We start from the raw sequence: 27,575 nt of genomic DNA on the forward strand, positions 1-27,575 counted from the left end.
GGGCAATCTGCCGTTGCTTCATTCAGTTTTTATTTTTTACTTTTAAATGAATATAGCCATTGACTCTTCAAGAATATAACTTAGAAATGCTTCATGAGCTTAGTTCAACTGCCATTCCCCATCAGAAACCAAAAGCTTGTTTTAGTCCTTTGTTTGTAAACAATATAAATGTAACCATGTTATAACCTCAAAACATGGTTAAAACTATAATTTTGATATCATGGATGGTCAGTCCTTGTATCCATAGCTCTGTCCATGAATTTGAGTGGTTACATTTCTCCAGCCCCGTCCCTCAGTGGTGGGGTGTCTGCTTTGTTGTTCGAAATGCATATTGCCACTTTAAAATGAAGCAGCAGTCGGTGTTGAGTCCCTCTATTCTAGTGACTACATCTGGTTCCCCTTATTAATACCAAATAGGCTTCTCTGCACAGATTCAGATTTAAGTGTTCAGATATTTGAGATTACTATTCAGTTTGGTTTGTGGTTCTTCTATGGAAATTGTGTGCACAATGATTTGAATGCTCATTTACTATTCAAAGTGACTATTTGTGGTAAACTTTTTGGTGTTGATGGTAAGAAACCCCTTAAAATAAAGCCCAATCACCACCATGTTATACTATAATATACTTCAACCTGGTAGACTAGGGGCACAAAAACGACAGTTGTGTCATGCATGATGAAGACAATGTTGCACAAGCATTTAAAACAGGTGGGATTGACTCCATTTCATTTTCAGTTATTTAAAATGATTTGAAACTGAATTTCAACATTATTTTTAAAGATATGTATTTCAACATCAGAGTGCCGGCATGTAGTAATGGCAACAAGCTATGAAATGGAATTGAATGTGTCATAGTGCAGGTGCTATGACCATTTTACTTAACAAAACCTTCCCTTTCTGTCACCTTTCACCTTTCACCCACACACACATCCCAGTCTTCCAGGCCTCTGTCTGCTTCCAATGCAAAGAGTTGTCAAATGTCAAGAGTTTGACTGTGAAATGTGTCAGTGTTTCCAAGGAGGAAAAAGCAAGACAGAGTTTGACTAGAGTGAGTAAACTGAGGGAAGGTGAAGAGTGTTTCTGCCTGAAGGTAAGAGGATACTTACTTTGTCTTTATGCTTCTACAAATGTAGCATACCAATGTTTGATAACTTTTTTTAAATAACTAAATCTTGTTAAATAACTATTGTGTATAAATCATCTGTAATAATGTTTAAATAAAAAAAATAATTAAGAAAGATAGTATATGGAAAGGAATGAACAAGAGTGCTGCTTATGAAAATGTTTATTTCTGAAGAGATCCCCAGGGCCGGCTCATAAGTGGTCACTTAGGGTCCCCGAACTCAGTCGGGGTCACAACTTTACTGTTGAGAGTTAGAATAGTAGAATACACAAGGTGCAAGCTCAAAATTTTGTTGTGCTTCAGCAGTTTTTCTCTTGTTTTGTCATTCAATTAGCCATGTCAGCTAACAATCTTTAGATTGGTAAGTTGGTCTAGCCAGCTATCTAAACTTGTAGTAATCATGGCCGAATACCGACCGGGCACGAAGGGCACATGCCCAGGGGTCCTGACCTCCAGGGGTCCTGACCTCCAGGGGCCCTGACCTCCAGGGGGCCCTGACCTCCAGGGGGCCCCCATTGATTTTGTTAGTCACTCACTCAGAAATCATTAACAAGGCATAAATCATGGCAAAATGTGTAGAATTACAGGAAATTAGCTTTAAAACTGCTAAAAATAAATCTCCACCCCATGGCAAAATGGGAAGAATTGCAGGAAATGTGCTTTAAAACTGAAGAAATGTCTCTGCTCCATGACAAAATTTGTAGAATTGCATGGAATTTCTTATAGAATTGCAGAATTGTCTCTCAGCCCCATGGCAAAATGTGTAGAATTGCAGGAAATGTACTTTAAAGCGTACATGTTTCACTCCGTTGTCAAAAGTGGTCCTCTGTAGCTCAGCTGGTAGAGCACGGCGCTTGTAATGGGTTCGAACCCCGGGACCAACCATACACAAAAATGTATGCACGCATGACTGTAAGTCGCTTTGGATAAAAGCGTCTGCTAAATGGCTTATTATTATTATTATTATTATTATTATTATTATTATTATTATTAAAAGGGGGGCCACTAAAACATTTTGCTCTCTTGGAGATACCTAAATATACACTGAGTGTACAAAACATTGGGACATCCAGCCAACTTGACACAACTGTGGGAAGCATTGTAATCAACATGGGCCAGCATCCCTGTCCATGCCCGACAAATTGAGGCTGTTCTGAGGGCAAAAGGGGGTGCAACTCAATATTAGGAAGGTCTACCTAATGTTTTGTACACTCAGTGTATATACTGTATTAACTTTAGTATTTAATACCCTGAAAAAAATCTTTTTTAAATAGTCTGAGGAGTAAGGCTGGAATTCACTTGTCACAGATAAATTTAGGCTCAATCGTTTTCAGTCAAAGTATTTATGCTACTGCCTATTTATGTTGAAACTAGCCTTAACCATCAACTTTGGCTACACACCTTTCTCAAATGACAGAACGCAAATTACTTCCTGTCCTCACAGACCTGCCATGGTAACAACAGGAGTTGGCCTGTAGGCCTCCTGTTTCCAATGTTGTCTTTGCCAAAGCATATGGTCAAATTTGGGCTGAGGGAATTTGGTTGATATGTAAACAACCCACAGTGTGCCTAACCAAAGGTGCTACCTAAACGTACAGTACCTAAACAACCACAACCAACGGCCACATAAATATTAGATGACAGGACTGCTTTGCTATGTTTCTGAATTTGTAACACATTAACAAACAATTTGCCTGACAGACCTTCTTTCCATTCACAGCCCAGTTACCTGCCAAGCTCCACAACCCATCTGGCACACCCCCTGCCCCCATCTGGCTTTAGCGGCCCTGGCCCTCATCACAACCATGGGAGTGGTGCCAGTCATTCTCCTGGTCCTGGCAGCCTTTGACTCAGGTGAGCCAATCCCATACAGTATCTCTCTACACGACTGTGTTTTATGTCCTTTTACAAAGTTACTCTGTCATTAGATATGCTGTAAATGCTGAGGAAAATACAAACTGGGTGCATCTCAATAAATACATCTCATCCACCATATAGCTTTGACCTATCCTGTCCTTTCAGATTACTGCATCTACCATATAGCTTTCACCTACAGTGAGGGAAAAAAGTATTTGATCCCCTGCTGATTTTGTATGTTTGCCCACTGACAGAGACATGATCAGTCTATAATTTTAATGGTAGGTTTATTTGAACAGTGAGAGACAGAATAACAACAACAAAAATCCAGAAAAACGCATGTCAAAAATGTTATAAATTGATTTGCATTTTAATGAGGGAAATACGTTTTTGACCCCTCTGCAAAACATGACTTAGTACTTGGTGGCAAAACCCTTGTTGGCAATCACAGAGGTCAGACGTTTCTTGTAGTTGGCCACCAGGTTTGCACACATCTCAGGAGGGATTTTGTCCCACTCCTCTTTGCAGATCTTCTCCAAGTCATTAAGGTTTCGAGCCTGACGTTTGGCAACTCAAACCATTTTCTATGGGATTAAGGTCTGGAGACTGGCTAGGCCACTCCAGGACCTTAATGTGCTTCTTATTGAGCCACTCCTTTGTTGCCTTGGCCGTGAGTTTTGGGTCATTTTCATGCTGGAATACCCATCCACGACCCATTTTCAATGCCCTGGCTGAGGGAAGGAGGTTCTCACCCAAGATTTGACGGTACATGGCCCCGTCCATCATCCCTTTGATGTGGTGAAGTTGTCCTGTCCCCTTAGCAGAAAAACACCCCCAAAGCATAATGTTTCCACCTCCATGTTTGACGGTGGGGATGGTGTTCTTGGGGTCATAGGCAGCATTCCTCCTCCTCCAAACATGGCGAGTTGAGTTGATGCCAAAGAGCTCAATTTTGGTCTCATCTGACCACAACACTTTCACCCAGTTCTCCTCTGAATCATTCAGATGTTCATTGGCAAACTTCAGACGGCCCTGTATATGTGCTTTCTTGAGCAGGGGGACCTTGCGGGCGCTGCAAGATTTCAGTCCTTCATGGCGTAGTGTGTTACCAATTGTTTTCTTGGTGACTATGGTCCCAGCTGCCTTGAGATCATTGACAAGATCCTCCCGTGTAGTTCTGGGTTGATTCCTCACCGTTCTCATGATCATTGCAACTCCACGAGGGGAGATCTTGCATGGAGGCCAAGGCCGAGGGAGATTGACAGTTCTTTTGTGTTTCTTCCATTTGAGAATAATCGCACCAACTGTTGTCACCTTCTCACCAAGCTGCTTGGCAATGGTCTTGTAGCCCATTCCAGCCTTGTGTAGGTCTACAATCTTGTCCCTGACATCCTTGGAGAGCTCTTTGGTCTTGGCCATGGTGGAGAGTTTGGAATCTGATTGATTGATCGCTTCTGTGGACAGGTGTCTTTTATACAGGTAACAAGCTGAGATTAGGAGCACTCCCTTTAAGAGTGTGCTCCTAATCTCAGCTCGTTACCTGTATAAAAGACACCTGGGAGCCAGAAATCTTTCTGATTGAGAGGGGGTCAAATACTTATTTCCCTCATTAAAATGCAAATCAATTTATAACATTTTTGACATGCATTTTTCTGGATTTTTTTGTTGTTATTCTGTCTCTCACTGTTCAAATAAACCTACCATTAAAAGTATAGACTGATCATTTCTTTGTCAGTGAGCAAACGTACAAAATCAGCAGGGGCTCAAATACTTTTTCCCCTCACTGTATCTTGTCCTTTCAGATTACTGCATCCACCGTATAGCTTTCACCTATCCTGTCCTTTCAGATTACTGCATCCACCATATAGCGTTCACCTATCCTGTCCTTTCAGATTACTGCATCCACCATATAGCTTTCACCTATCCTGTCCTTTCAGATTACTGCATCCACCGTATCACTTTCACCTATCCTGTCCCTTCAGATTACTGCATCCACCGTATAGCTTTCACCTATCCTCTCCTTTCAGATTACTGCATCACCGATCCTGTTTCAGATTACTGCATCCACCGTGATAGCTTTCACCTATCCTGTCCTTTCAGATTACTGCATCCACCGTATAGCTTTCACCTATCTTGTCCTTTCAGATTACTGCATCCACCGTATAGCTTTCACCTATCCTGTCCTTTCAGATTACTGCATCCACCGTAAAGCTTTCACCTATCCTGTCCTTTCAGATTACTGCATCCACCGTATAGCTTTCACCTATCCTGTCCTTTCAGATTACTGCATCCACCGTATAGCTTTCACCTATCCTGTCCTTTCAGATTACTGCATCCACCGTATAGCTCACCATCCTGTCCTTTCAGTTTACGCATCCACCGATAGCTTTCACCTATCCTGTCCTTTCAGATTACTGCATCCACTGTATAGCTTTCACCTATCCTGTCCTTTCAGATTACTGCATCCACCGTATAGCTTTCACCTATCCTGTCCTTTCAGATTACTGCATCCACTGTATAGCTTTCACCTATCCTGTCCTTTCAGATTACTGCATCCACCATATAGCTTTCACCTATCCTGTCCTTTCAGATCAGTGCAGATGAAAGAAAGGAGAATAGGAGAGGAAGCCATTTTAGACTATTGAGATGAGCCTGTTGTGTTGAATGAAGGGAAAACAGACAGGCCGATCAGGCCTGTAGTACGCCCCGTCTGTCATCAACAGCACATAGTCACCTAAAATACAATTTCCTTTATTAGTTCAACAATATGGAACACAGACTCATAAGTCTTTTGACACATTTTAGGATTTTTGTTGATTAAATTATCTTATCCTGGAGCAGAATTGTTTTGATTGTATATGAAAATTGATGTTTCAGCTTTTTCTACCCCTCTTTAGCGTCCACAGCACTCTCTTTTCCTCATAGCTTTGGCAAAGAGTTCATCACTGCATTCCCGGAGAACATCGCCTTTTACCATCCCACTCAGCCTGACAACAGAGTTGTAATCACAGCCCTACATAGTGGCACCACGGTAACAGTTACCATAAAGGAACAGGGTTACACAGATACTAGGAACCTGAATGCAGGAGAGGAAGTTGTGTTTTACACAGGTTGGAGGAGGCAGAACTCAAGAGGTCAAAGTTCTCCAACAACACAATCCAGGTGACCAGCAACAACAACATCAGTGTCCTTGCCATCAGCCAAAGAGGCGAAAGCATCCAGACCATGGTAGTCCCACCGGTGGAGAGCTTGGGTACAGAGTACCATGTCCCCCTTATACCTGAGATGAAGCCCACTCAGCCTCAAATAGACCCAGGGAACCATTTGTTTAGGCTCATCATCATAAACCATAAAAAAACTAACGAGGTCACCATCTCAGGGCAAGCAGGTGAGGACGAGACGGTCTCACTCCAGCCGTTCCAACTGATTCAACTCTGGCTCAATAGATCACTGCCAGAGCCACACGTGTCTGCCGACCACCCCGTGGCGGTTCTGTACAGCCACGCATGCGCTGTCGCAACTAACTGCACCTGCAGTTTTCTGTTCAACCCTCTGTACCCCGTCACAGCTTGGGGGTCAGAATACCTCGTCCACCCCTCTTTGGAGAATGGAGCTTTGAACGAAACTACCTTTCTGCTGACGACCAACCAAAGTGTGAGTTTACTCAGCGGACCCCCCACAGAGCTCCTCCAGCTGCAGTCTTCCCACGAGCTGCCCTTCAATCCCTTCCTCCCTGATGGCTCCTCCCTGGTCAAGACCTCCAGTCCTGTCTCCCTCACCCTCCTCAGGCCAGGCCTGCTACTCAGCCTCATCCCAACGCATAGCTTCTCCTCCTGCTACCTCCTCCACTCCCTCAACGCCGTGAAGAACCAGGCCCTGCTAGTAGCCCCTACAGCCCAGACAGAGGGGGTGCATCAGGGGAACACCGCCCTGGACGTCACATGGACTCCCATGATGGGGACAGAGTACTCCTGGGCACTCGTTGACTTTGGAACAGAATACAGGAAGCATGTCATCTGGCATAGTTCCTCCAAAATGGCCGCTTACTACCTGGGAGAGGCAAACGGCATGTTTTTTGGGAATCCAGCTGCCAGCCTCAGCACAGATCCAGGTATGGTGTTGTAGAGGTTTCATTGAGTTGTATTGCTGTGAATTATGCATATCATTCATGTCTGTGTGTCTGTTGTATGCAAGTATTTTTCAAGTAATATATTAATCGCTCTCTCTCTCTCTCTCTCTCTCTCTCTCGCTCTCTCTCTCTGTGTGTGTGTGTGCGCGTTTGTATGTGTGTGTGTGTGTGTGTGTGTCTGTGTATGTGTGTACAGATTCTAAGGGCTGTCTGCTGAGGCCAGAGGTTGTGTCACTTGGGGACGAGCAGGGTGGCTGGCCAGAGTCTCTGAAGTACTGCCGAGACCAGGGCTACAGTCTGGTCAGCCTGAACACAGAAGACTTCCTACTTCACGTGACCAATAAACTGAGGGAGTCTGGGACCCAGGCTCAGGGACAGACACAGACACAGACACAGAGTCAGGGTCAGGTGTGGATAGGCCTCCGTAGGAGCTCACTGACAGGGCAGTGGTACTGGCTGAGCAAGGCTGCCGTGTCCTTCACTCACTGGGCCAAGGGCGAGCCAGGGACCCCCATGCAGGGCCAGTGTACCATGATGACGCTGGACCCCCAGGGAAACTATACCTGGAGCGACCAGAGTTGCTGTGAAGCTCTCCCAGCCGTCTGCTACAGAAAGCCACTACACTTCCCCCTTGAGTAGAGCTCTATACTTGACCACTTCCCTTTCGGTAGGGCCCTTCATACATTATACTCACTAGATTCAAGCCCCCTTTATGAAGGGCATCGCATAATACATATTCTCTAGACAGCTATACTGTATGTCTCAATGCAGAATGATTTAAACTGAGAAGGAATAGTCTGGTGTTGATCTTTTCCATATTTGGAGTTGAGGCATATATCTGGATAAACTCATTCTGATGTCTCTGATCTAGGACTTCTTGCCAAATAAAAGGGAGATTGTTTTTACTTGTTATTCAAATTACAGGTCCAAACCTGATTGTATCAGAAATCTATGAAATAAAGCATATTTTTAATCTCTTGTTGTCTTATGTAAAGTCTTTGATAAGGTGTAACATATGAATTGAAATACTGAGGAGTTAACTAGATAAATGTTTTCCTTTTGCAAATGCTATAAATGGGTTGGTTGTTTAGCAGCAAAACCGACACGAAACAGACGTGGTTGGCTTAGACTCTTTGACAAAATGTAAACTATATTTAATGTCCAAATGTTTATAGCAAAACAAATACATTTGCACAATGAGCACTTGTCTCTCAAATACATTGTTACAGTTATTGGTTACCTAGATAGCGAATTTGAGCCATATTAGCATAGACAGGAAATCAGTCAAAACACCTCAAAACAAGACATGGTATCAAGAACAAGATAAAAACTTGCTCAACTACAGTACTATTCCCCACATGGCAGCTTCTTGTCCTTGTTGCTAGCTGTCTGACCATTCAGAATCATAACAAAGCACGGCTTCCGGCCACATCGACGCACGTGCATTTCCATGACGTTGTCAGCCAACCCATCTATGTCAATGGTGTTACATTAAATGTGGCATATTACATTAAATGACATTAAATGTGGCATATTTGTGTAAGAAGCTATGCTTCTGCTGTATTCTTTAAACCACCATAACCACAATAAATATACCCTCCTCACCTTTACATGTACAGCGGTTTTGTGTGTAGCCACCATTTTGAGGCTTGACAAATAGATTATCACAACATTTCAACTAATGAGTTAGATTCATAAACAATAAACTAATGATTTACAGTCTATTCATTACATATAAACCCTTGGTAGGGAATGAGGTGGGATCTAATTACACGCAAATGGGTCAAATAATGTATTGTTTATTGAAGGCAAATGGAAGAATGTATGAGAAGTTAAAACATTTGGATTAGTGTGTATGTGTGCGTGCGTGCATGCATATGCAAACAGTGTATCATTTGAAGCAGCATCTGAGCCATGCCGGGCCTCCTCCCTGTGGCAGCCAGACTACCATCCCCAGCAGCAGCAGCACCTTGAACCCCAGGGAGAGGGAGAGTAGGAGCAGAAGAGGAGGGGCCTCCCCAGAGACCTGCACCTGCCTGGGGGGCAGCACGTACAGGGTGACCTGGTCCTTCCCCAGGGGGTTGGAGGCACTGCAGGTGTACTGCTGCCCAGGGAGGACATCCCGGAGCTGGCTGGTGGTGTGGTGTTGCCCGGGGGACTCCTGGGAGAGGGGAGAGATGTCGGAGCCCTCCAGGAGCACGTCAGGCCCCAGCCACTGGACATCAGGTAGGGGGGAGCCCTGGACACGACACTGAGCCCTGTAGCCAGTGTCCTCACTACCCTCCACTGACAGCCCCAGGATCCGTGGGGCAGCTAACCATGAAAGCCATGGCAAACACAAACAGAGACACCCAATCATTACAATCATATCCATGAAATAAGCATGAATCCATCTACAATTAGACAAACGGACAAACACATATAGAATTGACATATTAGATTGCTTTTATGGTCTAAAACAAACTGTGTAGTACTACATTCTACAGTGTACTCATCATATACAGAATCCCCCTACCCTCCACTCTAAGCCGTGTGCCCATCTTATCCTCGTAGCTGCTGTGTGCGTGTCCGGGCACCTCCACGCGGCAGTAGTAGCGTCCGTTGTCCTGCAGGGCGGCACTGTTGATGCGCAGGGAGAGGTCGTGGTCTCGGGGGTTCCCCTCCATGCGGTAGCGCTGGTCCTGCTGGGGACTTGGCTGGCAGGTCCTGGCCCCGGTGGGAGAGGAGCAGTGGTAGAGCACCGTAGAGCCCTGGCCGTGGCCCAGCCGCCACACCACCTGCAGGGAGGAGTGCAGCGTGTGGTGGGGGTGGGTGAAGGAGCAAGGCAGCACCACCGGGTAGCCCTCCATGGCACGCACCTCCATCTGAACCTTCATGGACCAGCCGTCATCGTTAGAAGCAGCGCCCAGGGCTGGATGTGTCAGAACACATGCTATTAATGCTCAGGACAGATTGAGAACTGTAGTATGTTTAATCAAACTCAAACTACGGTTTAAAAACACATTCTGAAAACTGGAAGCATTCTGTATTCCTGTAAGCAAGATGTCAATCTGATAGTGGTGTCCAAATCGGTCATGCTTTGAAAATGAGAAAGGAATAACAGACTTAAAGAAAAAATAAGTTCACTTTGATCTAACTTTGCTTTCTGTGTTCCATTCACTTCTGAAAAAAAGCAGTGCAAAATTGCTGTATCTCTGAAGAGTGTGACCCCACAGTTTGTCTGACAAATATTTGATCCACATATGCTGTAGTCGCGAGTCAATCAGTGGCTTACTTACCTTCCATGAAACACAATAGGAGATTCACCATTCTGCAGAGTGACCGGGTGTCCATGCTAAGTCTGCTATGTTAAGGATAGAGTATACAGTGAGGATTCTATGTTTGTCTCCTCACCTGACTCACTGTTTCTCAGACACCCTGTCCTGTGACTGCCAGTCATTCCAGTACAGCTCATATGAGTTCCTATAGAGTATTTCCCTCATCTAGCACACTGTCCTATACACACAACACAGCATATACAGTGCCTTCACAAAGTATTCACACCCCTCGACTTTTTCCACATTTTGTGGTGTTACAAAGTGGGATTAAAATAGATTTCATTGTAATTGTTGGTCAACGATCTACACAAAATAATCTGCAATGTCAAAGTGGAAGAAAAATTGTAAAAAATACATTAATAAAAATAAATACTAATATATCTTGATTTGATAAGTATTCAAGCCCCTGAGTTAATACATGTTAGAATCACCTTTGGCAGCGATTACAGCTGTGAGTCTTTCTGGGTTTGAGTCTTTCTCTCTAAGAGCTTTGCACCTAGCAAGTTGGTTGTTGATCATTGCTAGACAGCCATTTACAAGTCGATTTCAGTCAAAAACGGAACATTCAATGTCTTCTTGGTAAGCAACTCCAGTGTATATTTTGCCTTGTGTTTTAGGTTATTGTCCTGCTGAAAGGTGAATTTGTCCGTTGGAAAGGATTTTGCCTGTTTCTTTTTTTTAAATCATAAAACCTCCCTAGTCCTCATAACATGATGCAGCCACCACCATGATTGAACATATGAGGAGTGGTCCTCAGTAATGTATTGTGTTGGATTTGCCCCAAACGTAACGCTTTGTATTCAGGACAAAGTTAATTTCTTTGCAGTTTTACTTTAGTGCCTTATTGCAAAAAGGATGCATGTTTTGGAATATTTTTGATCTGTACAGGCTTCCTTTTCACTCTGTCAATTAGGTTAGTATTGTGGAGTAACAACAATGTTGTTGATCCATCCTCAGTTTTCTCCTATCACAGGCCACTTTAATCACTGGCCACTTTAATAATGGAACACTAGTCACTTTAATAATGTTTACATACTGCTTTACTAATTCCATATGTATATACTGTATTCTATTCTACTGTATTTTAGTCTATGCCACTCCGACATTGCTTGTCCTAATATTTATATATTTCTTAATTCCATTCTTTTACTTTTAGATTTGTGTGTATTGTTGTGAATTGTTAGATACTACTGCACTGTTGGAGCTAGGAACACAAGCATTTCACTACACCCGCAATAACATCTGCTAAGTATGTGTTTGTGACCAATAAACTTTGATTTGATTTGATTTAAACTCTATAACTGTTTTAAAGTCACCATTGGCCTCATGGTGAAATCAGTGAGCGGTTTCCTTCCTCTCTAGCGACTGAGTTAGCAAGGACTCCTGTATCTTTGTAGTGACTGGGTGTATTGATACACCATCCGAAATGTAATTAATAACTTCACCATGCTCAAAGGGATATTCAATGTCTGCTTTTTCTTTATTTATACCCATCTACCAATAGGTGCCCTTCTTTGCGAGGCACTGGAAAACCTCCCTGGTCATTGTGGTTGAATCTATGTTTGAAATTCACTGCTCGACTGAGGGACCTTACAGATAATTGTATGTGTGGGGTACAGAGATTAGGTAGTCATTCAGAAATCATGTTAAACACTATTATTGCACACAGAGTGAATCCATGCAATTTACTATGTGACTTGTTAAGCACATTTTTACTCCTGAACTTATTTAAGCTTGTCATAACAAAGGGACTGAACACTGATTGACTCAAGACATTTCAGCTTCTCATTCTTAAGAATACTGAACAAAAATATAAACGCAACATGCAGCAATTTCAAAGATTTTACCGAATTACAGTTCATTTAAGGGAATTGGTCAATTTAAATAAATAAATTAGGCCCTAATCTATGGATTTCACATGACTGGGTATACAGATACTGTATGCATCTGTTGGTCACAGATACCTTAATTAAAAAGTAGGGGCGTAGATCAGAAAACTAGTCAGTATCTGGTGTGACCACCATTTGCCACATGCAAAGCGCGACACATCTCCTTCGCATAGAGTTGATCAGGCTGTTGATTGTGGCCTGTGGAATGTTGTCCCACTCTTCCATGGCTGTGCAAAGTTGCTGGATATTGGCGGGAACTCGAACACGTAATCGTACACGTCGATCCAGAGCATCCCAAAACATGCTCAATGGATGACATGTCTGGTGAGTATGCAGGCCATGGAACAACTTGGAAATGTTCAGCTTCCAGGAATTATGTACAGATCCTTGCGACATGGGGCAGTGCATTATCATGCTGAAACATGAGGTGATGGCGGAGGATGAATGGCACGACAATGGGCCTCAGGATCTCATCACGGTATCTCTGTGCATTCAAATTGACATCAATAAAATGCAACTGTGTTCGCTTTCCATAGCTTATGCCTGCGCATTCCATAACCCCACCGCCACCATGGGGCACTTTGTTCACAACGTTGACATCAGTAAACCACTCGCCCACACGACGCCATAAACGTGGTCTGCTGTTGTGAGGCCGGTTGGACATACTGTACTGCCAAATTCTCTAAAATGACGTTGGAGGCAGCTTATGGTAAAGAAATGAACATTCATTTCTCTGGCAACAGCTCTGGTGGACATTCCTGCAGTCAGCATGCCAATTACATGCTCCCTCAACTTAAGACATCTGTGGCTGTCACGATCGTCTGAAGAAGCGGACCAATACGCAGCGCGTGGAGTGAACATGATGACTTTATTAATTAAAGCAACCACGAAAAAACAACAAATGACGATACGTGAAGTCCTCTGTGACACCGACAGAACATACAACACTGGAACAATACCTTAACTTGGAACAATAACCCACCAAACAAAGGAGAAAACACACAGAATATATATGGCTCCCAATCAGAGATAACGAGCCGACAGCTGACACTCGTTACCTCCGATTGGGAGTCACATGGCTAAACAAGCACAAAACCCAAACATAGAAATGAAACAACTAGATCCCCAACATAGAAATACACCCAAACAAACGAAAATAAACAACCCTGGCTCAAATATCAAAGTCCATAGAGCCAGAGTGTCACAGTGGCGTTGTGTGACAAAACTGCACATTTTAGAGGGGCCTTTTATTGTCCCCAGCACAAAGTGCACCTGTGTAATGATCATGCTATTTAATAAGCTTCTTGATATGCCACACCTGTCAGGTGGATGGATTATCTTGGCAAAGGAGAAATGCTCACTAACAGGGATGTAAACAGATGTGTGTGTATGGAACATTTCTGGGATCTTTGATTTCAGCTCATGAAACATGGGACCAACACTTTACATGTTGCGTTTATATTGTTGTTCAGTGTATTTTGTAAAAATTTACATTATGGAGTATTGTGTGTAGGCCAGTAACGCAACATCTCAATTTAATCAATTTTAAATTCAGGCTGTAACACAACAAAATGTGGAAAAAGTACTTTCTAAAGGCACTGTAGGCCTATTATATTTCTCAATTCTCACTACGCTAAACGGAGGTCCTCAATTGTTCCAGTCTTAATGCTTGCTACAATAGATAGCAAGTAAAGAGGCTCAGGAAAAATATCTTCAATTCACAGATAGGCTTAAATAAATAATACACTTGCATGTTTAATGCAGTTTTGCTCAGCCAAGCCCTCATACTTATTTCACAGTAAGCACTTTTGTAGCTAAACAGGAAATGGCTATTCTCATGTCTTACATTTCACAACTCTGTTATCTGATTTGAGGCATTGTGGTGGTAGAAATTCCTCTGTGTGACTTCTCTTTCTTTCTCTCCAGTGCTAGTGGGCTACGTATATTTGATTACCTTTAGGATGTTGCTGGCTCAACTCTTCTCTCTCTTCTCTGTCATTACAGGTAGGCTAAACTCCTGTTTCAGGTATTTACATTCAGATTCAGTTTTTCATTTTGGTGAAACTTTCCTATTTAAGCTTTATCATTCTTGAATAGAAGTCAGTAATTCGGGAATAAAGGAATTATCCCTCTTTTTTATTTTAATATTGATGATTATATGTTTATACAGTTTCATAAGAGATCCTTTGTTGATCCTTTGGTTTCTGAAGTTTGTTTAAATAAAGTGCAACAGAATATCAACAAGGAGCAATATATTGCCAGTTGAACCAATTAGAATGCAATATATTGCCAGTTGAACCAATTAGAATACAATATATTGCCAGTTGAACCAATTAGAATACAAGTTTTTTAAAAACACTTGAGACCATCAGAAAAACAAACATGAAATATCCTTAATATGGTTGATTTCTATCATTTCTCTAACCATTTGTTAACTAATATTCCTTCCACTAGGCACCCTCTCACATCAGTGGTCCATGACAGTGCCCCCTGTAGTGAATGGCACCATAGGAGGAGATGTGGTCCTACCCTGCTCCTTCACCCATCCCCAGCAACAAGACTACTCCAAAGACATCACAGTTCAGTGGATTGCCAGACAATTCCATGATATGACCTTCTTCCAGTGCAAGGTGACAAATGTTACTAATGGGGGACTTAATGAATGTTCAGTCGCTGACCAATCCCAGCGCTTCTCAGTCAAAGGAGACCCTAAGCAGAGGGATCTCTCTCTCCTCATCAGAGATTTGGCGGTCACAGACAATGGAGTATACTTCTGCAGAGTGGAGCTGGACTTTTACTGGCTTAGTGGAAAATGGCAGACTCCCAGCGGCACACAGCTCAATATCGTGGGTAATGGGTCTCACTATGTTGTCAGCAATAAAATATTTTTTATTGAGGGTCTAGGAAAATGAAACGCTTTACCACAATGATACTCATGCAAGGTTTGTGCTTTGTCCCTAGCTAAGGCCCAGATTATCAGCCTGTTTTGGGTAGAGGCGTCCTCCGGCCCAGGCAACGGGAGCCTCAGGTGTGTAGTTGAGGGGAACCCACCACCCACCATCACCTGGTTCTCCTCCTCTAAAAGCAAAATAGACCCTGGCGTCAGCACCATAGAAACCCACCCATTTCAGTGGACCAGTTGTATCCCCTATTTCGCCCAGGAAGTGTACACCTGCATGGCAGAGAACAGCCTGGGGAGGGCAGAGAGACGGTTCCCCCCTGGACCCACTGCTCTGACTGTAGCCCTCTCTGTGTGTGGGGTCCTGCTTCTGCTGCTGCTCCTTGGGGTGGCTTTATTTTGCCTGAGAAAAAGAGGTAGGTGATTGATCCCTGTACAAAAATAAATACTAGTAAAGATATATTAAGATATTATATTTTAGGAGTATTTACAGATTCATGTACTATCCCTGGTCTTTTCCTAAAGGATACCTGAGATTCTGCAATTCAGAAAAGAATAAGCAGCAATCTGAGTTGTGCACAGATCCTGCTATAGGTAAGGGTTCTTACTCTTTTCTAGACTATCTGAGTCTTTGAATAGTATTTCTGATCTGTAATTATTTTTCCTCAGATGAAAGGGCGGGGTTTGAGTTGAAAGCCAGTTTTAAGTGGTAGGCTATTCAGAACATTTTTACATTTGAGTAATTAAGCAGACGCTCTTATCCAGAGCGACTTACAGGAGCAATTAGAGCCTTGCTCAAGAGCACATCGACAGATTTTTCACCTAGTTGGCTCATGGATTCGAACTGGCCCAACACTCAATCGCTAGAATAGCTGCAGCCCCGTTGTTCACTGTCTCCACACATATGCTTCCCTATGTACCACTCCATCAACTTTACTTGTTTCTGTCTACCGCCCACTCATTGACTATCCATTCTACACCCTCTTCTCGCGTATCCTTCAATCCCTGCCTGCTGTCTCAGCTATACCTCTGTAGAAGTGGGCAACAAAGATCGGGTCCAGTATCGAGTCTGAGCATAGCTCTTCATATCCTCTCATTCAGTCATAAACGTAGTGCGTCACAGCAGTTTACATTTGTACTTTTTACTTCCCTGTTTCTAAAGCTGTGGTCAGTGAATCCTCTATCTACGCCAATGTCTCAGAAATGGGTGAGTGGACAAGACCGTAAAATATTTGCTGATGGTTCAGATCTGTAATGTGTCACAGTTTCTTACTGTCGTTCTCTGCACAAACAGAAAGCCGACAGTCGTTGTATAAACATGATTCACCAGAGGATGGCGACGTGGAGCTAAATATGGTATACTCAACCATTCAACTGAACAACACCACTCAATGTAAGTACTCAATTATTGCAATTTTGCACCATGAATTCCATAGGTATACCACTTGAATGATCATACAAGCTCAGTCTGCTGAAGTGAAATTGCCCTGTTTTATTTTTAAGCGCCCCAAAGAAGCTCTCGAGTCCCCATACCAGATGAAGGTGAAAACGTTATATTCTTGACATAGTGCTTTTCTTGAAGTGACACAAGAAAGCATCATATTGCATAATACAGCTGAGACAGCACTGTCCAGCACTGTCCTTAACATGACATAACATGACATAACATGACATAACATGACATGACATGACATGACATAACATAACATAACATGACATAACATGACATAACATGACATAACATGACATAACATGATATAATGCCAGTGTCATTCCATTATTCTGATTATACTGTCCTTTGTCGTTTTAGGTGTCCACTATGCTATTGTGAACATAGGGTAAACAGCCGAGGCACAACAAGCAGTATGTAACTCTAGAGGTATGTCATACTGAAACTGACCTCCCTCATTCTGACAGACATTTCCCAAGACACCTTCAAAAGTAATCAATGAGAGTTTGGCAGTCAATCTTATTGCCATTGTTCGCAACATTGGGACAATTTGGTAGATTCCGTTTTTCTATTGTTATTCTTATGGAGGTGCAATTACATAATTGCACAAAAATGGTTATTGTAATTGTGTTGTTACTGTAATTGTACAAAAATTGTTACTCAGTCACAATTGTTATTGTTCTGGAGCGCAATTACATCATTATACTTCTGGGTTTCCTTTTACCAAAAAGTCAAGCGTTCCTTTTAAACACAAGTCACATGAACCCCAAGAGGAACGCAAGTGCAGTCACTCACCTCAACCACCACAGAACCAGCTGATACTATCTGGGCAAAACCTGAGTGTAGCTGTGGTTGATTGTAGTCAACCACCGGCTCTGCAAAGAACTCTGTAATCAAACTACTGAAGAGTTTTCTCATGTTGGTGTATAATAATCATAATAATACATAGTATTTATATAGCATTTTTCAAGGACCCAAAGTCGCTTGGGTCCATGTCTGTGTTCTTACCATGTGGTGCATCACATGGTTTACTAACCTCTGAAACTAAACGTCCCTGCAGGACCATGAAGCAGAAAGAGTGTGGTGCGTTTGTACTTGTAAATGTATTGGTTTCCTTTGGCTGCAGAGTGTTTATGATGTTCTCCAAGTGTAATGGAGGATCTAGTTCCTCTGGACTACATGCACAGAGTAACTCATTCAGGTTCTTAAGATTGTACAGCTGATGCATAAGACTGTTTGGCTCACCATGGTAATGTCCTTTTAGGGTGTGGTTTGGTCTCCATATCTGGCCTCACTTGCTCGAATGGAGACTAGGCCTACTGGTATGCGCAAGATAAATCTGCCACCTCAGTCAGAGAGTGTGTGTGTGTGTGTGAGTGGGTGGGTGTGCCTTTATGTGGTAAGGTTTTCTAAGCACTCTTTCCCATTCTGCTCTGTAGCAGTCGCAGGACCTGGTGACAGAGAAGAGCATCCTGCCCTCGTCTCCGTGGTAACAGATGTTTATGGATGGGGTGTGTCAGAAACAAAACCCTACTGCTGCAAAGCATCGAATAATGAAAAACTGCTTTCCTGATGGGGTTCAGTCTTGCTTCATCTCTATCCATTTTGTTATGTAACTTCATTGACTTGAGGATTTTTGTTGTTGTTGCAAGAACCAAATGGCCTAACATCTGTACTTAGTTGGTTATTTTTCATAAGTGTCTGTGGGTGCTCTTTTTTAACAGCTAATTTATAATGTATTCACATGAACAGATAGTGTGTATTTGAGGTTACAACATACTGTATATCGATGGAGGAATCATTTAAAACCAGCTACTTGTCACTAAAGTTATATGATAGTTTTCTATATACGTCAGTGTTGTGGGTCTGGGGTCTAATTAAGCAATAAGGCCCGAGGGGGTGTGGCATATGGCCCATATACCATGGCTAAGGGCTGTTCTTATGCACAACGCAACGCGGAGTGCCTGAATACAGCCCTTAGCCGTTGCGGAGTGTGTGGATACAGCACTTAGCCGTGGTATATTGGCCATATACCACTAACCCCTGAGGTGCCGTATTGCTATTTTAACCTGGTTACCAACGTAGTTAGAAAGTACAAATACATGTTCTGTCATACCCATGGTATATGGTCTGATATACCAACGGCTTTCAGCCAATCGGCATTCAGGGCTTGAACAACCCAGTTTATAATGATGTTTAAAGCATGAAGATGTAAATAATACACTACACTGAATCTATTTTAGCATGGCATGGGGTAGTCCCATTAGTGCAGTCCCCTTGGGATAGGATGGTGGGCCTATAGTTCAACACCTGTTAACATTTACATTTACATCATTTAGCAGACGCTCTTATCCAGAACGACTTATAAATTGGTGCGTTCACCTTATGATAGCCAGTGGGACAACCACTTTACAATTTTTATTTTTTATATATATTTTTCTAATTATTATTATTATATTAACCCCACATGGTTATATTTTATATGAACCCCACATGGTTATATTTTATATGAACCCCACATGGTTATATTTTATATGAACCCCACATGGTTATATTTTATATGAACCCCACATGGTTATATTTTATATTAACCCCACATGGTTATATTTTATATTAACCCCACATGGTTATATTTTATATTAACCCCACATGGTTATATTTTATATGAACCCCACATGGTTATATTTTATATTAACCCCACATGGTTATATTTTATATTAACCCCACATGGTTATATTTTATATTAACCCCACATGGTTATATTTTATATTAACCCCACATGGTTATATTTTATATGAACCCCACATGGTTATATTTTATATTAACCCCACATGGTTATATTTTATATTAACCCCACATGGTTATATTTTATATTAACCCCACATGGTTATATTTATATTAACCCCACATGGTTATATTTTATATTAACCCCACATGGTTATATTTTATATTAACCCCACATGGTTATATTTTATATGAACCCCACATGGTTATATTTTATATGAACCCCACATGGTTATATTTTATATTAACCCCACATGGTTATATTTTATATTAACCCCACATGGTTATATTTTATATGAACCCCACATGGTTATATTTTATATTAACCCCACATGGTTATATTTTATATTAACCCCACATGGTTATATTTTATATGAACCCCACATGGTTACCAATTCAACTGCAAAACCAGCTCTGGAACAGTTGTTAATCAGACATTAGGTTTGACTTTTAAAGTAATGTGAGCTTCTTGCTTGCTTGTGCAATATGGGTGGAAAAGTGTTTAAATTAACCTGGGACAAATACAATTCAGCTGTCTATGTAGTAAGGTGGTCTAATGGGTATGGGTCTATGGTGCAGGCTACAATGATATAGGGCCTAAAGTGTCGTTAACAATAGTAGGCCTAAATCTGATGAATTTCAAACATATTCAGATTGATAGCCACATGCTTAATCTACAGATCAACTTCAACCATCATGTGAACACTATTTAGGTGGAGATTTTAAATGCTTCATTATTAACATCCATAACACACGCGGTGCCGCATGCGGCTAGAAATGCGACCAATCGTGCGTGAGTGATTTGCGGACAATACGTGTTTTGATAGCCCTTTCTCTTGCAGTCAAGAGTTATTTGCAGTCAATGGGCGAGTTCACATGTTAGTCCATTCCATTGGTCCTTAAGTGAAATCACCACTCACCCGGGGCCATGCAAAACGAACTGGCCCATTGAGTAAAAGTTCAATTGTAGCTGTTGAAGTTGAAAAATTGTACTGTTTCCGGAAAACCCCACCCCAACTGAATCTCACCCTCAATGAAGTAGGGTTACCACAGCGGCAAAGTCCAAATTGGCTATATCGTAAAAACCCTACAATTGTGCTTTTTGGTCTTAATTTAAGGTTACGGTTAGGCATAAGGTTAGCAGTGTGGTTAGGGTTAGGTTTTAAATAATATTTTAAGAAGATAATTTGTAGAAACAGGCGGGGTTATGACTTTGTGGCTGTGATAACTAGTGACGACCATGAAGTAGACGAAGCCCAGTAGTAGCAGTTGCCTGTGTTTCGTGGACCACGGTAAACTGTAGTCTAGACTATTTACACTGTATTTGATTTATTTATACATATCAAAATGTCTCATACTGTTGTTACGACCACCACCACGACGACATCGTCTTCAGGCGGAGGTTTCTTAAACTTGGGCTATACTCGCTCTGGACAAGGATTACTGAAAATCGCCCAATTGGTAAGAGTTTTGGATCCGATATTTATACTGATATACTGCGCAGAATTATACTATTTTTTTGTACGTTTTTATTTTTTATGTTGGGTTTGGATTGTATTTTATATTGCTTACTGTCAGCTATCTTTGTGATCTTTAATCACAGTAATTGTTTAATCCAAAATGTGGAGAATGCACACAGAAGTTGAAGGTAAAGTGGAGCGAGGTGCGTAACAGAAACTCTGATTCATTCATATCCTAGGTGGCTTTCTCTGACTGGTAGCCTACGACTAGGCTATTACACAAAACATTAACATGCAAAACATGAATTAGGCCAATAATAGTGGAACCCAATAGCCTTTATAACATGAATTAGGCCTATACCAGTGGAAACCAATAGCCTTTATAAAAACTACAAGTTTAATGGACTATTAAAATATTTTAAATGACTGAGACAAGAATCTACACTGGGAGCTCCTCCCAAAGATTGACCGGTGCATTATCTCTCCATGAGGCAAAATGGCAAGTGGGAGGGTGATAACGGCTACAGTCAGATCAACATCCAGTTTTGACTGAGATGTCCTGTAATTGTTTGAAATAGTGGATGCAGGAACTTGTCCCACTGTGTATGGTGATGTCATATTGCTGTCATCTCTCAGAATGTCAGAATTTCGTAATTAATTACACACTTTATTACACCTTCATAACAAAGGTTGTGAAATCAGGGGTTTTATAACTTTGTCTGTTCTCCCCTCTTTAAATCTGTGTTTGGCACAGTAGAATACAGTAATTCAAATTATCTGGTTTGCATCTTCACTACTCTTATGTTACAGGCTTGCTTATTTATAGTCACCATCATCACCACAGCAATGATGTTGGTGTTTCAGAGGAAAGATGGAGGAAGCTGGTAATGGGTGTTATTTCCTATTTTCACGAAGTGTTTAATGGCTTTTAGCCTTAACGTCAATGTTGTTCCAAATACCCTGCAACTGCCCTACAATATGAAGCAATAAAGCATATTTAACAGCATGTGAAGGTGACATTTTGTGATAACTTTGAACATTAGCCATGTGAGAGCTGGGTTGTGTTGAAAACTTGGTACTGACGCCATAGATTCTGGATCTGGACCAATCTACTGGTACCAGAATTGCAGACCAGGATTCATTTTTAACACAGGAGTTGCAGTGTTGATGTGGTGCCAAAATGCTCCAGGATTCGAATCATACTGGGTCATGAAACCAACTTGTTATGTGTCTGTGTGTTTGCAGGTAGCCCTCCTGATTGCGTTCCTGTGTGTATACTGTGCACGAGGTTGGACTGATTACTCAGCCTTTCGGTACTTTGAGGTGGTGACGCTATGGTTCCTCATAGCCTTCCTCATCTTCTACCTCATGTATGTGTTCAGACTGCAGAGTAAGATCCCCTGTATCAACTGGACAATGACGGTGAGTGGCCCTGCAAACGACACACACACTGATACACACACACATTTACATGCAGACTCTCTTATCCAGAGAGACTTACAGTAGTGTGCATAATCTTTTAAAACTTTTTTTGTACTTTTTCCACAGACACACATATACACACACGCTTTACAACACTTATCTATACCTTTCATTGTTTCAGGAGTTCCTGCATTATGGCGTTGGGACCATCCTGGTCTTCATTGCCTCTGTTGTTGCAGCTGTTAAGAATGGAGGTGTGTCTGAACTAGTAGCTGGTTCGGTGAGTAACAGTTTTCTGGTGCTCCTTTCCAGAGCTGAGGAATGTTCATTCATTTTATCTATCCTAGTATCGCAGCATTTAGCTGTAGATATAATTGAGAGGCCCTGTTTGAAAAAATGGAACCTTATATCTAAGCTCTCCATTGTTTATTTCTGTTTGTTATGTGGCGGGTGTGTGGGATTCCCCTTTAAAGCAGACCAAATGGCTATTAAAGGGGAATGGAAACACTAGGCTTTAGAACACCAGCTAACTGTAACTGTAAATCGCCATATTGGCATTGTTGCATCACTGGCAGGATTTCCCAAAAAAGGCTGAATCCCAAAACTGTCTGAAAGACCATGAGCTCTGCGTGCATTAATGAGCTAAATTTGCTGGTTTCAAATCATATACGAAAACATGATACATATTTTGAAAGCTGAGAAACAGGCCTTACAAATTATATTACATACAATAGCACCACATCAATCAAATGGTAATCAGTTAAGAAAAATCTTATGAAAATCTATGTTTTTCCCCCAAACAACTGCCATTTACACAACTTCCTAATGAAGATAGAGAAAAATTAGAGCATATTGAGTCTTCTTTATTTAGTAACGATTGAAAAACTGAAATCAGAATAGTAATATGTTCTACTGTGAATGAGTTACAACCGTTTTAGTGAACAGTGTTATTTTTCTAGAATTCTATGGAATGTTCTGTTATCAGACACTTTCTTATATGGATTGTATATTAAACACAGATGTGCACCAAAACATATTACAAATGGCATTTAGTCTTACATATGATAAGCAAAGACATACACAAGTAATATAATATGAATAAATCAATATTGAAAAAACAATTGGAATTACAAAATATGATAAGAATACAGAATATAATAACAATAATTGGCTTTGAAAACTTCAATTTCTTCTGCACATACATTCCACTTGGCCTATAGTCTAATACAGGAAGAGTCAGAATGGGAACAAATTAAAAGCATGCAAGAGAAGAGAAATGACCAGTGACCATCTGAGCTACTGGGTGAAGACTAGGAGTCCCTTAACTAGTGGCTATGTCTGCAATGAATCACACTCACTGGAGTACCACAACCTAAAATAATTTTGCCTCCTACGACGCATAACTGCTTGCCCTTGCATTCTGGTGCAACACAAACAAATCACGTCATATCCTCCTTTCTATCTTTCCTGTAACAAATCCAACCATTTCTACAGTAGTCCTCCAGGACAATGAAGTTCACCTAGGCTGTGAGGGGGAGGGTGTGATTGTCCCTCGGCCCTGTCTGCAGCCTAAGCAGCATGTTGTCCAGTCTCTCCAGCCCCTATCTGGCCTTGACACTTGTCTAGCTAGCAAGCTACAAATCAAATCAGACACTAGCCAGTTGATTTTAGCTCTTAGCTAATGCCAATGACAAATGCTCTTCAAATTGTCAATATGAGCATTTTATTTTGTACAGTTTGCGAAGACAACATTAACATGAAAAAGACAAGAGAAGAGCTAGCTAAATCAACAAGTTAGCTAGCTAGTTGCCTCGGTTTGGCTGACTGTCTACTCGGCTTGTTATCAAAAGTTAATTTCACAGATTCCTTTTATCAATAGAAAAAAATACTCTAAAATGTAAATATAATAATTACCAACATAAAAATGAATTGCATACAGTTTCTTACCTTCATATTTTTGTCCTGATCTCAATGACAAAGCTATCAAAATGTTGAGAAACCTTTCAGGTCCAGTGGAGACAAGGCGCCTCCTGGTGTCAGCATTCACTTTCATCAGCTTGGGGACTTACAGCTGTCCCCTCAATGCTTGACAGATCACCAACATGTAGGTTTTTTATAGGGGGATAATAAGGCATCTTTCTTGTTGTCCTTTACAGGTATTTGGCTTCATCGCCACATTCCTACTGGCTGTCAGCATATGGACATCCTATAAGGTCACATGTGGTTCCCAGCCAACCAGTAAGTCTGAAATTCTTTGAAATCCTTATTGTGTTTTCCCTCAGACCACAGTTGCCTAGCGACATGTACCGAGCCTTTGAAAGAAAGACGCTCAATTGAAAGTGATTCAAATATAGCCTGTATTCAAATCATGAAATAGGTCCCCTTTTTACACTGGTGAATGATACAGTGGGGAAAAAAAGTATTTAGTCAGCCACCAATTGTGCAAGTTCTCCCACTTAAAAAGATGAGAGAGGCCTGTAATTTTCATCATAGGTACACGTCAACTATGACAGACAAAATGAGAATTTTTTTTCCAGAAAATCACATTGTAGGATTTTTAATGAATTTATTGGCAAATGATGGTGGAAAATAAGTATTTGGTCAATAACAAAAGTTTCTCAATACTTTGTTATATACCCTTTGTTGGCAATGACACAGGTCAAACGTTTTCTGTAAGTCTTCACAAGGTTTTCACACACTGTTGCTTGTATTTTGGCCCATTCCTCCATGCAGATCTCCTCTAGAGCAGTGATGTTTTTGGGGCTGTCGCTGGGCAACACAGACTTTCAACTCCCTCCAAAGATTTTCTATGGGGTTGAGATCTGGAGACTGGCTAGGCCACTCCAGGACCTTGAAATGCTTCTTACGAAGCCACTCCTTCGTTGCCCGGGCGGTGTGTTTGGGATCATTGTCATGCTGAAAGACCCAGCCACGTTTCATCTTCAATGCCCTTGCTGATGGAAGGAGGTTTTCACTCAAAATCTCACGATACATGGCCCCATTCATTCTTTCCTTTACACGGATCAGTCGTCCTGGTCCCTTTGCAGAAAAACAGCCCAAAAGCATGATGTTTCCACCCCCATGCTTCACAGTAGGTATGGTGTTCTTTGGATGCAACTCAGCATTCTTTGTCCTCCAAACATGACGAGTTGAGTTTTTACCAAAAAGTTATATTTTGGTTTCATCTGACCATATGACATTCTCCCAATCCTCTTCTGGATCATCCAAATGCACTTCAGACGGGCCTGGACATGTACTAAGCAGGGGGACACGTCTCGCACTGCAGGATTTGAGTCCCTGGCGGCGTAGTGTGTTACTGATGGTAGGCTTTGTTACTTTGGTCCCAGCTCTCTGCAGGTCATTCACTAGGTCCCCCCGTGTGGTTCTGGGATTTTTGCTCACCGTTCTTGTGATCATTTTGACCCCACGGGGTGAGATCTTGCGTGGAGCCCCAGATTGAGGGAGATTATCAGTGGTCTTGTATGTCTTCCATTTCCTAATAAATGCTCCCACAGTTGATTTCTTCAAACCAAGCTGCTTACCTATTGCAGATTCAGTCTTCCCAGCCTGGTGCAAGTCTACAATTTTGTTTCTGGTGTCCTTTGACAGCTCTTTGGTCTTGGCCATTGTGGAGTTTGGAGTGTGACTGTTTGAGGTTGTGGACAGGTGTCTTTTATACTGATAACAAGTTCAAACAGGTGCCATTAATACAGGTAACGAGTGGAGGACAGAGGAGCCTCTTAAAGAAGAAGTTACAGGTCTGTGAGAGCCAGAAATCTTGCTTGTTTGTAGGTGACCAAATACTTATTTTCCACCATAATTTGCAAATAAATTCATAAAAAATCCTACAATGGGATTTTCTGGATTTTTTTTTCTCAATTTGTCTGTCATAGTTGACGTGTACCTATGATGAAAATTACAGGCCTTTCTCATCTTTTTAAGTGGGAGAACTTGCACAATTGGTGGCTGACTAAATACTTTTTTCCCCCACTGTATATAACTTTGCATATTTGCTACAGTGGAGCTTTCTTTTGCAACGCAGATCAGGAGTTAATTCAGTTGCATTTCCTGTGCTGCCGGCTATTACAAGGGCTAGGAAGGGTTTTTGTTCTTAGTTGACTAAACTTTCGTTAACTAGTGTTTCCTCTTTCCCCATCTCTCACACTTCCTCTAACTGTAGGTGCTTCTGTGTAAAACGGATCTATCATTTCTTCCCCTGAAGTACCAAGATGACTCCATTGTCAGTGTGCTGTGCGACAGTCACTTCTTACCCTAACAACTGGCCCAGGGCCCTTTTAACAAATGTTGAACAATCAAAACTTCAGTTTAGCCTGAGACTGGTTTCACTTCAGGATAGTTACAAGTTAGCCAGTTAACTTTGCTAAACACTCTATTTTGTACAGTTTACAATAAAGCTTAAAGTAATTTCTCCTTCTTTGAGATACACCATCCTGACGACCGGTCAGTTGTTAGGGGTAAGAAGTCACCTGTGTGTGCTGTGAATAGCAAGCAGCTGTTGTTTCAGATAAGTGCCTCCAAAGTGTTTAAACTAAGGGCTAGGCTGAGACCCAGGCCAAACCATCCCTCCATCTTGAATGGTCGGTATTTGAATGTTTTGAAATCAAAAGAGGTCATATGCTGTTTTTCAGTGTTGCCCTGAAGCTTTTTAGAGTTAGATATGTCAATGCCACCCTGTTTACATTATTTATTTGAGAGCAAATGTTTTATGATGATAAAGTTTTGTGCTTTTATGTTCAAGCTTACTACTGTATGTCTGTCACAGTATTATAGGCTGCTTATGAGAATAATATAATCATAAAAAGGTCAACCTTTATACAGCCTCACAGTATCACTTGTATTTAAACATCTCTTCTTTATTTGATGCGTTTCAGTTTGTATATGGGTTTATATTTGAAACGTGCTTTTGTTTGACTGAAGTAAAAGGTAAACTCAACAGCATCCAAGTCTCTGAATCCTTGTTTGTTGAACATAAGACATTGAGACCATTGGAGGCTCCTTAGAGGAGAAAGGGGAGGACCATCCTCCTCAGTGAATTTCATAAAAATAAAAATAGTGAAACATTAAAATGTATTTTTTTTTGTTGATAAAACCTATACTAAATATATTCACGTCACCAAAAAAATTGATTAAAACACACTGTTTTGCAATGAAGATCTACAGTAGCCTCAACAGCACTTTGTAGGGTAGCACCAACTTTCAACTTCTTAACTTGTCTAAAATGCT

The 27,575-nt window shown here is 41.5% G+C and overlaps 3 protein-coding genes across 3 annotated transcripts; 2 read left to right on the forward strand and 1 right to left on the reverse strand.

The window, feature by feature from the left end:
* Positions 1-8,229: 8,229 nt before the first annotated feature.
* LOC123491690 (sialic acid-binding Ig-like lectin 15) lies at positions 8,230-10,443 on the reverse strand. The gene is made up of 3 exons (XM_045223342.1): positions 10,389-10,443; positions 9,626-10,021; positions 8,230-9,423 (listed from the first exon to the last, which is right to left on the reverse strand). Exons 1-3 carry the CDS (start codon positions 10,441-10,443, stop codon positions 9,002-9,004), a joined length of 873 nt encoding a protein of 290 aa, XP_045079277.1. The 3' UTR covers positions 8,230-9,001.
* Positions 10,444-14,213: 3,770 nt separating this feature from the next.
* On the forward strand, positions 14,214-19,017 carry LOC121543265 (sialic acid-binding Ig-like lectin 15). Its single transcript, XM_045223310.1, has 9 exons — positions 14,214-14,320; positions 14,771-15,166; positions 15,278-15,631; positions 15,741-15,809; positions 16,378-16,422; positions 16,510-16,608; positions 16,719-16,757; positions 17,026-17,094; positions 18,105-19,017. The coding sequence occupies exons 1-8, from the start codon at positions 14,278-14,280 to the stop codon at positions 17,055-17,057; spliced, it is 1,077 nt and encodes a 358-aa protein (XP_045079245.1). The 5' UTR covers positions 14,214-14,277; the 3' UTR covers positions 17,058-17,094; positions 18,105-19,017.
* An 812-nt stretch (positions 19,018-19,829) lies between these two features.
* Positions 19,830-27,290, forward strand: LOC121543264 (CKLF-like MARVEL transmembrane domain-containing protein 7). The gene is made up of 5 exons (XM_045223192.1): positions 19,830-20,910; positions 22,155-22,331; positions 22,513-22,611; positions 24,488-24,569; positions 26,512-27,290. Exons 1-5 carry the CDS (start codon positions 20,797-20,799, stop codon positions 26,523-26,525), a joined length of 486 nt encoding a protein of 161 aa, XP_045079127.1. The 5' UTR covers positions 19,830-20,796; the 3' UTR covers positions 26,526-27,290.
* Positions 27,291-27,575: the final 285 nt, after the last annotated feature.

This window comes from Coregonus clupeaformis, chromosome 10 (genome assembly GCF_020615455.1).
Source record: "Coregonus clupeaformis isolate EN_2021a chromosome 10, ASM2061545v1, whole genome shotgun sequence".
NCBI classification, from domain to species: domain Eukaryota; kingdom Metazoa; phylum Chordata; class Actinopteri; order Salmoniformes; family Salmonidae; genus Coregonus; species Coregonus clupeaformis.